The 12,892-nt window shown below is 39.9% G+C and overlaps 1 protein-coding gene across 2 annotated transcripts in view; it reads left to right on the forward strand.

The window, feature by feature from the left end:
• Window positions 1-12,892, forward strand: part of LOC134141158 (transmembrane protein 263-like) — a 204,279-nt gene that overhangs the window by 58,498 nt on the left and 132,889 nt on the right. Inside the window, exon 2 of one of the 2 annotated variants that reach the window (XM_062577161.1) lies at window positions 4,284-4,388. The exons of the other annotated variant lie outside the window; for it this stretch is intronic. Within the exon in view, the coding sequence (XP_062433145.1) occupies window positions 4,376-4,388 (13 nt within the window). The 5' untranslated portion in view covers window positions 4,284-4,375. The remainder of the gene's footprint in view (window positions 1-4,283; window positions 4,389-12,892) is intronic. 2 annotated transcript variants of the gene reach the window in all.

Genomic DNA, 12,892 nt, shown 5'->3' on the forward strand with positions numbered 1-12,892 from the left:
TTTAGTGACAGTCACATCCTGCTGCTATTCCCCATAGAACCTCTGCTATATTCAATGCATATTCTTTTCCCCATTCTTTGGAGGACTATATGCCTTAAGTTGCATACAGTTGAAATCCTATTGTAAGGACAGAGCTAATTTCTTCTCATAGATTGTTCTACAATATTACTTTGATATCAGTGTTTAACTTGAATGCTTAAATGTACTATAGCTATGAAACGAGAAAGTAGTTTTAGCCTTCTTGATAGAAACTGAGGCACAGAAGCTTCTTTGGTCCAGCCAAGCTTTGGGCTGTGTGTTCCAGCCTGTTTCCTGTTGCGGTCGTTCTCCTTTCTGCATTCAAACTGAGTAGTTTTCTGGAGCTGGCAGAATAATGAAGTAGGGAAAGAGTTCTTCCTGGTTTTGGTTCAGTGCCTGAGATGTAGCCTACCCTGATGCTACAACTGGAAAGAGATCTGCTCCTCATTGTACTGGGACGTGGCCAATGCAGGTGGAGTGTGATGAAGCTGTCAGCTTCTTTCCTGCTGATACATACAAAACAAAATTTTTCTAAAGCTTGCAGTCATATGAAAATGTGGTGTTTGGGATTTTTTTTAGGATAGAAAAAACAGTTCACAAGCGCAGCTCTGCTGGCGTTGGTTATCTCACTATGAGTCAGCTTCACTAGTTAAAGTATTTTACCACTTGACGGCTTTTTGTTTCAAACTCTAGTTATGTGGTTGTTGCATGTTTTGCTCGCTTTTGGTTGATGGTGGTTGACTGCTGGTTGGCCTTTGAATGTATCTCAAGCTAATGACAGGCTTCTGTTGACAGTCCTTGATAATTGGTTTGTGTCAGACCAAAGATTTCTGTGTGACTTGTTCTCACTTTTGTTTTCTAATTCTCTCACCCAGTGTTTTAGTCTCAGTAAGTCACAACACAAAATCAACAGGATAAACGAGTTAATATTTTCAGTATCACCTACAGTAGCCTGTGTAGGAATTCATTTTTTCCTCCTAAGAATTGGCTTCTGTTACAGAAGACAGAGACTCTGCCTTAATGACACTGCCATGGCTGTCTTCCAGTAGAGGGAAAACTGTGGCCCAGCTGAGCTTGCAAGAGAATCTATACCAATGTTTCCTAATAAAACAAATGTTCTGTGGCAGAACTCATGAAGGCACTGATAAACCTCTTTTGCAGGGTTTCCTTTTCTATTACTATTCACCAGTATAATGGGATACTTCCTGTGTAGTCATTTTTTTTGTTCTTTTGCAAGTGCATCTCTTCTAGCTATTGCACTGATATTTTTGGTGGAACATGATAAGTGGCAGTGGTCTTGTGGAAGTCTGAAATGCTTTGTTCAATTGTCAATGGGTAAAATTAATTTTTCTTTCAAATTATGAAGCAGCTTTGCCTTTTGATCTAATCTAACGCAGTTGGAAGGGGTTAGATTTTATATTCTGGCATACTAGACTACCTTTGCTACAAAATAACTTTGGAATTTCATACTACATCTGTAAAATTTTCTTTCTGCATTTAACTCCTCTTGTATCTTTAGCTCCCAGTGGATTTATTGAAACACTTGAGCTTACCAGAACAAAACAACCCTCCCCCCAAAAAATAGAACACCTCAAACCAAAGTGGGTACACAAGCGATCCAGGAAGACAAATAATTCTTAGGTTTCAGCATGAGTCATTCGTTTCAACATCTTTTCATCTAAAGAATGGCAAAAATAAAAGAGCCTGGGCATGGGAGGGCTTTGTTTTGCAGTAAATCAGGGGATACCCACACAAGTGGGACTTAGCCAGTCCTCATTTTCCATTCTCTAAGAACCAGAGAAGACTGTAAAGTTGACTGGAAGTTGTATAGTTGTCTTTATGGTGTGGCTCATAAGGCTGAATCTCAAATGCGTGGAGCCAATTTTGCATGCTTTTTAATATGAGATTTAGCTTATAGATCTGTAGCTGTTGTATGCTGAAGCACAGGACATGTGAGCTTACTTGTCAGGCTTTAGATTTCTAGCTCAGGTTTTGGCTTCAACTGGCAGATCAAAGTCTTGCAGAAAATCTGCTAGTTTGGCAGGATGGGACGGAAGTACTGAGTTGGAACAGTCCCATCTGCCCTGCTGAACGCTGCTGATAAGGGAGCTCCAGGTCAGCCGGTCGTTTCCAGAATGTCACATTGCTAAATGGATTAGGAGCCCTAGGTAACCGCCGTGTTTTAAAGATGCCTTGTCTCCACCTGCACAAAGCTGCACTAGCTGAGCAAATACAACTGTTTGTAACAGTGACTTCGGCAGCATGTGCAGCCTGTGAGTTTCCTTTGTGAAATGTACCTCTGCCAGCTTAAAGCTGAGGTGGATCTTTGAGAAACTGTTGCTTTTTCTTTTCAACTTGCTTATGTTCTGTTAAGACCTCAAAGTTCCATATACATAGCATATAAATCCTCTCTAAAAGAAAGATAGGTAATACCACCAAGGAACAGACTCTTGCTGCAGACAGGCAGCTTTTGTAGTTCTTTTTTTTGATCAGGAATATAGCTAAGCTAATGTTAGATAAGAATTTCCAGAGTGATGCTCAGACTTCCAGCAGAGTGAGGGTGAAAGGGAAGATGTGAAAGACTCTTGATGGTAGGATGAAAGAAAAGCTCAGTTATAATGTAAAGATAAAAAATAAATGGACAAAGTTTATAATCAGATGAATTGATTACCTAGGATACTGAATGCAGTCTAAGTTCATGCAATTGTATGTGGCTTGCCCAGCGTCTCCTGAGAAATATGTGGAGAGCAAGCTCTGGATCCAAAGTTTTTCTTACTCCTCAGATAATGACTTATCTAAACCATCCTTTCCTGGCTCTGGTTGCCTATTCTCTGAGTCATACATCGTTAATCATCTGTCCTATCATCTGTTAACAATGCCACTGGAAATGGCAAGTTTTGTGAAAAAGTAATCTGAATTTTAGCCCCTAAGTACCATTCTTTGGTCAGTATTGAAGGGTTGGATGATTTAAACAGTTCCTGGCTATATTGAATGCCTTTGGTAGGTATACAGACCACATCTGTGTTAGTGCCATCTGCTCTGCAGATCAGTTAAACTAACCTATTCCTTTTTCCTGCTTCAGGTCATTTTCTCTCCTATCAGTGCTGGCATAGTTCTATAGATGTCTGTATTTTAGCTCTGTTTGGATTTTTCAGTCTAATATAATCCCAGATATAACAAGTAATAAAGGCGTAGCTGGCCATCTATTCTTTCCTGAGTCCCTGTGGTGTGCAAGATTGTCCCTACTGAATATTTTGACATCTTATCTATTGTATTTTTGAATATTTTTCCAAGAGTGGTGGTTCCACTGTTGCCCTGAAGAGCATGCTATATTTTCATTCCTCTTCAGTGCAGAAGTTTTTTCCTAATAGCAAGTCTAAGTTTTCTCCTGAGTTATGTTCTTGCTAACATTTTGAATACTGCCTCTACATTTTTTTTGAGGTATTGGCAGGCTATTATCTTGGCACTTGATCTCTTTTATCTTTAAAACCTGTATATATTTTCTGTCTTCATATGTCTGGTTCTCCGTGTTCTTTCTGCTAGTCATATCTGCTTCTCTTTTCCCTTGCTGCATCCATTTTGCCTGCTTCTCTCTGAAGTCTCACAATATTGAGTACAGTGTTGTTTAGGCTGCTGCATAGTGAGTTGGCAGATGCATTAATGGAACAATTCAGGGAGCCTGCGCGCCTGTGGCATTGAGGTCCCCCTGCTTCCACCCCTTCAGTGGACTAACCAAAGTGTCTTCCAACCAGCAGAGTCTCAGGAGTGGCATTTTATACCTTGAGCAGATGGAAAAAACTCTACACCTTTCCTTAGCATCTGCTTAAGAAAAAACATGTCTTGATGCTAAGCAAGCATTGCCTTGCAGGTACCTGAAACTGGCCCCTTGTTCCTTTTCGTTGCACAGACTCGCATGTATTGTGAAGAAGTGGGGTTGGTGCTAGGGAAGGAGCAGATTACTGCAATGTGCGTGTCTTCAATGGCATGGTCATGATTTGAGCACCAAAATGCAGTTTGGAGATTTGTTTTCAAAACCTCTCTCTGTCAGTGATCTATCTTTGGATTTTGGACAATTTGTATAAACTCCGTACCTTTTATATTCCATCTTTAAATTAGAAAGAAAAGAAGCCCTGCCTAACCCTCGCAAGACACTGCAGAGTTCTCCTAAACCTTAATAAATGTTAGTAAGTGGAACCAAGCGTGCAAAATGCTGGCCGTTATTACTTGTCACTTTACAACATGCCCTTTTCCTTTTCCTGATGCAGGAGTGGCTTTGACCGTTTAAACAAGCCAGGTTTCTCTGAGACCTTTGAAAGGAAGTACCAGCTGGTACAGCTTCTTTCCGTGAAAAGTCTGCATGCTTGCCTTACGTGAGTATTGGTTTTTGTAAAGGCATCCAGGCTTTCTCGTGAGTTAGTGGTCTCAGCCAGCCTGCCTGCTGCCCTTGTGGAGAAGACAGAGATGTCTCCTAGCTGTTTGCGTCAAGGAATGTTCCTGAGAGCTTCCTGGGAAGCCGTAACTAACTGAATGGTTCAGTTCCACAGGCAAGAGAGTAAAACCCTCTCGGGCAACACTCCTCTGTTTAGCAGTGCTAGAAAGAGGAGGAGGGAGGAGGAATGATCTAGAAATCTTTCTCAAAGACTTGTGTGCAACATAATGACCCATGGCCCACTCTTAGCTCAGCCATGCCTATTGTGTGGTTCATAGAAAGCTAGTTGGCAGGACCATGTTTAAGTGAAAGCTGGGGAGAAAAGTGAATAGGAAATTAAACATAATTTCTGTAGCTATTTCTTAACTTAATTCTCCAGTGCTTGCTGTAGAAATGTTCCAATTCCAGTAGTTGTTTTGGATATTTCATTCCTGTTTGGATAACACAGGGAAATGGTCAGCCGCTATCTGCTAAAAGAAGTACCAGCTAGCCCTGCAGTATACACAGATGCGGCTGGAAGATCCCACTAAACAACGAGCTATTTGCATGTTTGAACTCAAAATAAAACTGGCAAGTGCCCTGGGAGTATTGCTTTCCGGGAGTCGTGCCCATCACCAAGCTGATTGCATCCGTGTGCTTCAGTGCTGTACAGCCTTTAAAAGAAACTGAAGGATTGCTTTTGAATATCGCTAATAAAGGAGGATGTGATTTGAAAGGCACTTCTAAAACTATCTAGGTAAAAATAAGTGAAATATGCTAGATAATGAAAAGCCTTTGAACTCCAGTGATGCATCTAGAGTACAATGCTCAGGGCTTGTTTTTATCTTATTAAATGTATAGTAGCACTTAAATTGCTTTGCTCTAGCACTTCCACATAGCACGTGCTGTGAAAAAGGAGAGTTGACTTCATAGTAAGTACTGGTAAGGGAGTCTCAAGTCACACAACATTATCAGTGTTATTGTATATCCTTATGAATATACAGATGGGAGGGACCGTTGGGTAACTGAGTGCACTCCTCTGTAACAGCAACGATTGTCTGCTGGATGTTCAGCTCATAGGGTATGAACCTCACCTGTCATGGGTGATAGTGTCCTTCTCAACAATTCAGTATGAACTGGTGACCTGTAATGGAACCCCCAAAGTTGCAACCATAATGTGCTATGAAGCAGAGCGAGAGTGTTTAAGGATATCACTGGAGTCCTAGGCTTATATATTTGCACAGTATTTATAAGGTAAAATTTGTAGCTGAACTGAGGAATTAGACTGTAGACTCCATTATAGAGGATGGTAAAAAAACCCCACAAACCAAAGCAAAAAGTCCTGCCATTCTGATTGGGCTGCGGGATGGTGGCACAGTGTGGAGGACCTGAATCTGGGATTTGTTCAAAATAAGAACGGCGGAAACAAGCTATAACCTGATCTCTTTTCAAACCCACTTTGGGGAGCCAGTCACTTAACACAGTTTCTTTAATAAGGTTTTCAGTCTGTCTTCAAACAACGTAGCCTCCTTGTTCTCCTGCAAAAATAAGAAGGCCATTCTAGAGCTTCGTTCTTTGTGTGGTTAGAAATTCTTTTCTAACTTCATCTGAACTTGTACACAACTATTTTATAACTACTTGGTCTTCAGCTGAAATGTTATCCTTTGACTGAAATGGCTAATAGTTCTTTTTCCTTGCTGCTTATCCCTTTTGTCTGCTCTATCCATATTTGAAAAGCATTTTCAAGCTTTTTTAAAAAGTCGTCTTTAATCTCTTCTTAAATAGAGATTCCATAACTGTAATCATTATAGCAGTCTTTTTGATAGCCTTTCTAGTTTAAGCTTCTGTTTCTTGAATGTAGTTGATCGGAGTGGTATGTGGTGTTTCGAATGAAGCTGTGCGGGTTCATTCAGAAATGACCGGCTGAAACATCTAAGGGACTTGAAAGCTAGAGAGAGAGGAGCCAGCAGCCCCTTTAGAGCACCCAAGCTCACCTCGCGGGGAGGTCCATCCATAAGGGTCACCCACCCTTGCCTGTGTCCTCAGACCCATCGCTCTGTATTTTGGGCAGTTACTCGTAGCATGTGTTTAGACCCAGGCTCCTGCCAGTAGTGAAAAGTGGAGGCCAGAATAGCAAACAGTGTTATCTTACTCACAGCAGGCTTGCTTTCCAAACAAGAGAGGAGATTCAGAAGAGTAATTGCCAGAGGTCCTTCCTGAGATCCTTGGACAAGATCAGTCAGGTTAGATAGGATTCCTCTGTCCTCTGCTCCTGCCATTCCTGAGCCATCACAGCCTGCGAACCTCTATCTCTTTCTGCAGCCATTTCAGAGTACGGTTTCCTAATTGAATTGCTGTTATCCTTTCTGCTGCCTTTTGAACTGAATCTCCATCCTGAAAACAACGTAGTGTCTTTATCCTCTGATCTCTTTGCTTGAGCAACCAGTGTGTGGTCTGTGGTGAGGAAAGAATGTGAGACCCAGGGTGGGAGGTTGTGATGGCAGCAAACAAGTCCTCTCTCTCTCTGACATTAATGCAGATCAGTTTTACTTTGGCTCTGTATAGGTGCTACCAATATGGAACATCCTGTTCAGTTGCCATATCTGTCCTGAAGCACCTCCAGGTGCAGAAGGATAATTACTGGGCACCCAATTCACGTGGAGAAGAAATGGAAACAAATCTACTTCATAGCTCCTACTAAAAATTAAAGTTACCAGGGGGTTTTGTGTGTCCATCCATGCCCAATCTTGTGAAATCCCTTAATTCACAGCTCAGGACAGAGTTACTAATATATGCTACCTTTTGAGATTGTTTTTGTTTTCTCCTTGCTTTTGAACCTCTTCCGTACTGGCATTATTTTACCTACTGGATGAAGCAGTGACAAGAAAAGATATTTCTTTATCTGTGTCACAGAACTGTGACAGGGGTTTTTGAAGCCATACACTAGCTGTACATTGCTAAATTATGACATACTATTGCTTCCATTATTATTCCATTATTCCAGTTATTATTATTGCTTCTATTTCTTTGCTTTTTTATTCTGTCATAGGAAGGTTTGGGAAGTTAAAAGAAAACAAGGGGATAAGCTACTTTCGGAGATGGGAAGTATGAGGAACGAAGACTGCCAGAATTAGTGGTAGGGAAAACGATTCATTATAAACTAAGAGGAGGAGGTGGGTAGCAGAGGTTTAGATGCAGAGAAGCTGTAGCACGGCTGAAGCAGGGGAATGTAAACATTGAAGCAGCACTGGAAGGAAGGTTGGGATGTTTGGTGCGTATCGCTGGAGACACAGGCAAACTTGCAAATCATATTTAAGTGGCTGCACAACAGAAATGAATTTTAACCTTTGTGCATACTGAAACATTTTCTTACAGCATTCGCTTTTCAAACAAGTATCTATTTACCGCATAGAAAATCTGTGTGTGTGTATACAATAAACCCCTTCTGAGTCAGAAAGCTGCTTCGTAAATATTTTGTTCTTTTTCTTTTCCTTGAGATAGAGGCGTTTGCCGTGACTTTCATAAAGCTGTGGTGACTGTGACCTGCTTGCTGGTGCCGTGGTGTGCAGTGAAGTTTCCCAGCACTGTGTACTGACAGACGCTAGGTAGGTGTGCTCCACTACATGTGCTCCCCTACCGAGATTTCTCAGGCAGGATGGAAACAAATGGTTGGGTGTCTTGCTAATGCTCATGATGTTTCCAGGCTATGGATTTAAGTGAAACTAACTGTAAAGCCAAAGCTTGTCAGGGTGACTAAGTGACAAGTGATAAACTTTTTATAAAAATGATAAAGACCAAAAAAGAGTTATCTTCATGTGCAGCTGTGGAGGCCGGAAAGTATGAAATAATACCTTGAAGGAATTACCAGTGATGTGGGGGCAGAGGGTTACATTCAGTTGTTTTTCTTTTTTCTCTCTTCTTTTTCTTCTTTTTAACTACTGGAAATTGGATTGTAATAATTCTGCTATAATCTATCTGAACAAGAGCAACAGTGTGAGGATAAGATGGTTATTTCTGTCTAATTAAGTGCAATAACATGTACATGCTTTGAATGTACGCCTCTGAAAATTGTACCCTAAATGAACTCAGTAGTAGAAGATTTATTAGTACACTTAGCAAAACAAACAAAAACCTAAAACAGGAGAAGTCCTTTACCCTCATCCATTTGTGAATAGTTCCAATTTTTAATTTAATAATTTTATTTAAATTCTAATCCTACCTACCAGTGTGGTATATGAGCACCTTTACACTGTTGGATCATGTTAGTAGTGGTTTAGGAAAGCAAATCTTCCTAAATGAATGCTTGGGACTGCACTTAAATCTTGTTAAAGTTGGTGTACCTTGAGCATTAGTTGTTGGTGTTTGATGTCAGACATGCATTTCGTGCTTGGCTGAATAAGGGCAGAATTGAACGTGTGCCTTCCATACTCGCATACCTTTAGAGCACCCATTATTACTCAGAAAGGCAGCAAAGGAAACAAAGCACTTATTTTAGTTGAACAAAATACTAAATTATCTTCTGAACTTTTGGGAAACTATAATACCATTTTCACCCTTTTCAACACTAGAAGGAAAAAATAAAAAGACTTATTTTCATTTTAGGGGGATTTATAGTTTTAATAATGTGGAATTTCCCAATTGTGCTGTGATCCTATTTTGTTCCTTCTAAAGATGATCTGGAAATTAAAACATAAATCCATTTTTTTAATAAATCTGATAATGCTGAATTGTACATCAGTGATTTTCATGGGAGCTGTGGTCTAGTCCACTAAAGTACGTATGAAGACTTTCATTTTGAGTATGAGTACTTTTTCTTTCAATATTTTGAGCTCTTCATTTCAGAGATAGACGGTTAAAGCTAGTCAAGCTGTGGAATTTCTGCCAGAATTTTAGGTAGTAGGTTAAAAGTTGGAGAACATTCTGTGGAGGGGACTTTAAAAGTAACTAACTGTTTCAGGAGTGTACCTCACGGTTCCAACTGAGAACTGAAGTTCTGAGCTCTTGGTTCAGCCATTGCTCTCGGGCCATCAGCTCCACAGCCTGCTCCATTGCGTGGGGTAATGGGTGGCCACTGAGGCCACGGGAATCTCACAGGAAGGAAGCCAGGCAAGTTTCATGTTCAGATTGATCTAACCAGCTGGTGTGGAAGCTTGCCTGTGGTTTGTCAGATGATGTGTTAAAATCAGTAGTATCTGGAAAATGCTTTGCTTGTGATGAATTGTGATTTCTTTTTATTTTTCTCCAATTTCCATGTAAACAATCCTGAAGCTTAATTCTCTGTGCGTTTCACATATGGGGTGCCTGAATAGAGGAGTAATGAATGTGTTGGCAGTGGAGAGAGAAACCTTCCAGGGTTTCCTACAGCATATGAGAACCTGATGTCTGCTTAGCCTGGGAGCATTGACTGGTGGTAGTGAAGAGGATTGTCCAGAATTTTAGTATTTTAGGAATGGGAGAACATTGAAGCAGTTTGCTTTCCATCTCTACTTTTTTGATAATGCAGTTTAAATCCAAAAGAATAATCTCTCTCCCTTCTCCTGATCCTCCTTTCTGGCAAAGAGGTCAATAAATGTTTGATCTCCTGTGTTAGGTAAAAGTGCCTGCTCTGTTAATTTGTGTCACATATAGGTTCCTAAATGACAACAGCAACGTAACATGGAGTGGAGACCTAAATACAAAGGGATTAAGCAATGTCAGTTTTATGAAAATCTATATAAGCTTCTCTTCTCTATATGTGATAACTTACATTGCATCTCTTCCCAATTTTTCATTGACTATCGTTAAAATGAGGTACATCTCATGACTTTCATGTGATTAAGTATTTTCATTATAAATGATGAAATAATTTCTAGTGAATGCTACAGGAAGAAGTCATGTTTTCAGTGTATTGGCTCTTGAAAGCCCCTCAATGGTTCTGGGCTTATTAGTTGACTAGGAACAAGATTTTCCAATAGACACTCTTCCTTTATAAAAATCATAATTCGCGCAAACGTGGAGCTAGACAGACGGCTTTGAGATGGAGGATTAAAGATTTTTTGGAGACCTCACTCAAAATATTCAAACTTCCTGAGGTGTAAAATTCTTTCAGGATAGAAAACAAATGACTTAGAGGTTGGATGGGAACTAATTTCATTTGTTGTTCTGGATGGTAAAGATTGATTTCCTCTTGGATTCAAGAAGTTTAGAATGTATGAAATCTTCTTTAAGGTGGAGAGCCCCCAGTTCATCCATAGGGGCAATTTTTGCTGCAGTATTTCTACTTACACTAATGCAAATTTAGTGAAGAGTTTCTTTTGGCTTTTCTCAGTACACTACTTTGCAGTGATTAAAGTGGGAAGCAAAAGGTCTTTCTTGTGGAACATTTCTGGAAGGTGTTCTGCATATAGCTCATTTCCGCTTTTATTCTTAATTTTAAAATCAGTATAAGTTTATGCTCCTAAACCTTTCTTAAAAAGATTAATTGATGGTCAGTTATTGAGAGCAAATTACAGCTCTCTGCATTAGATTTCTAAGGGAGACAAGTGTTCATCTGACATTCCTGTTGCCATTCTATACTAGCAGATGTTTTCTTTTTCCCTGCCTGCCATCATACTGGAAAAATATGTTAGGTTAGTTATTCTAATGATCTAGATGCCTTCCTGTGTTTAAAATAATAAGAATAATAAATCTATGATGCAGTTTAGATTTCCAGGCCAAGGAAAAAAGTGTCCTTTTCTTTCAAAGCAGTATGTTCTAGTAACTTTAACAGGACTTGGTATTTCAAGTTCCATATTTGGTTCTGCCATAGGCAGAGTTGCTAAGTATCTACTTCGGGAGATACTTTACCAAGCAATTGTCACAGTTCAGAGTAAAGCACTGTCGTGAGTTAATATACCTCTTCATCATCTTCAGAAGTATCACCTTTTCTTCTTCCTTGATTTCTCTGAAGTCAGATAATATAAAAACAAGAGCTGTAGTAATGATGGTTGCATATATAATACTTCTGTTTGACACCTTGATGAAGACTGTCAAAATTCTTTATTTTTATGGACATAAGCAAATGCCTCCATTAACTTGAGGTACAGAGAACCAAAGCTGAGCCTGCCCTCATCTTTCACAAAGAATAGAAAAGTTAATGTATAATGAGCATTGTTAGCGCAATTTTATTTGCAATCCCTCTTTTTGCAGCTTATAGGAAAGTTCAAGCCCTGCATGTTTTGGCAGAAGTCAAGGTTTTCAACAGTGGTATTTGTTAAGTGTGTCCATTTAAGTGTGTGAGCAGGTAAAAACCTGCTCATGTGTAAACATATGTTCTCAGATAACGTTTGAGATGGAGATCTTCTAGTGAGGAGTTACAGGAGAGTTTCATCTATCTGTCGCAACATAAATATCAAAACCGTATTTAATAGTATTTGAATATTACTTTGAGAGCAGTTTGGGAGTGTATTGTAGATATGATTTGAGAAATGAAGTAGAAGATTCCTATTGTACTTATCTACGTTTGGAGAAGAGAGAACTTAACAGTAAACTGAGTGTTTTCAGCATTGTGGTGTCCAATATGAGCAATGCAGAACTGGTCAGCTCACTGTACCCTAATGATTCACTCTCAAACTGGGGGAGATGGTAATCTGCAGGGTCTGTCCTGGATCAGTGTTCAGCATTATCATTGATGCTCCTCGTTCTTTCATCTGCCTTATAATTACTACATTAGCATATGATATGACATTGGGAGGAATTGCAAGTATGTTGAAAGACACAGTAAAAATCAGTATGATCTTGATAAACGAGCTCTGACTTTAGAATACTGAAATGCATGAACGCAGGGTAGAGAACAACTGGCTAGGCAATAGTTTTGTAGAAAAGCTCTGATGTTGGCATTTGGCCTGTGAACCACATCAGTCAAAATGTTAGATTCCTTGTTTGGGGGTGGTAGGGAGAGAGAGAAAGAGAGATGTCAGAGGGTATGTACTGAAGATGTGTGAAATAATCCTGAAGGCCTCAAGTGGAGTGCGGTGGTGACTTCAAGGAGTGTGCTTCAAGGAAGATGTGAAGCAGCTGAAGAGGGTGAAGAGGAGAGCAATGAGGATAATCAGACCTGGAAAATTTGCTGTGTGAAGAAAGACTGAAAGAACAGGGGGTAGTTAGTCAGGAGAAGATGGGAGGAGGGAGTGTAAGGATAATCTTCAAACATTTAAAAGGCTGCTAAATTAAAAAAGGGAACATGAACTTTGTGGTGGGTAGAAAAGTGGTAAAGAGCTGTGACTGCAGTAAGGTAGATTCAAGTTGGGAAAATACTTCTAACAGAAAAGACTATCACGCATTGGATTAGATTAGCATATTGATCAGTGGATACCTTTGCCTCAGCTGTTGTTACATTTTTCTCAGGACTACCATGCCCATGCTACCATTCTTCCATGAACAGTGGGTGGACTAGATGACTTCTTGAGATTCCTTGTAGCTGTGTCTCCCCCCACCTCGTAGTTTTTA

The sequence above is a fragment of the Rhea pennata genome, chromosome 5 (genome assembly GCF_028389875.1).
Source record: "Rhea pennata isolate bPtePen1 chromosome 5, bPtePen1.pri, whole genome shotgun sequence".
Classification (NCBI taxonomy): Eukaryota; Metazoa; Chordata; class Aves; order Rheiformes; family Rheidae; genus Rhea; species Rhea pennata.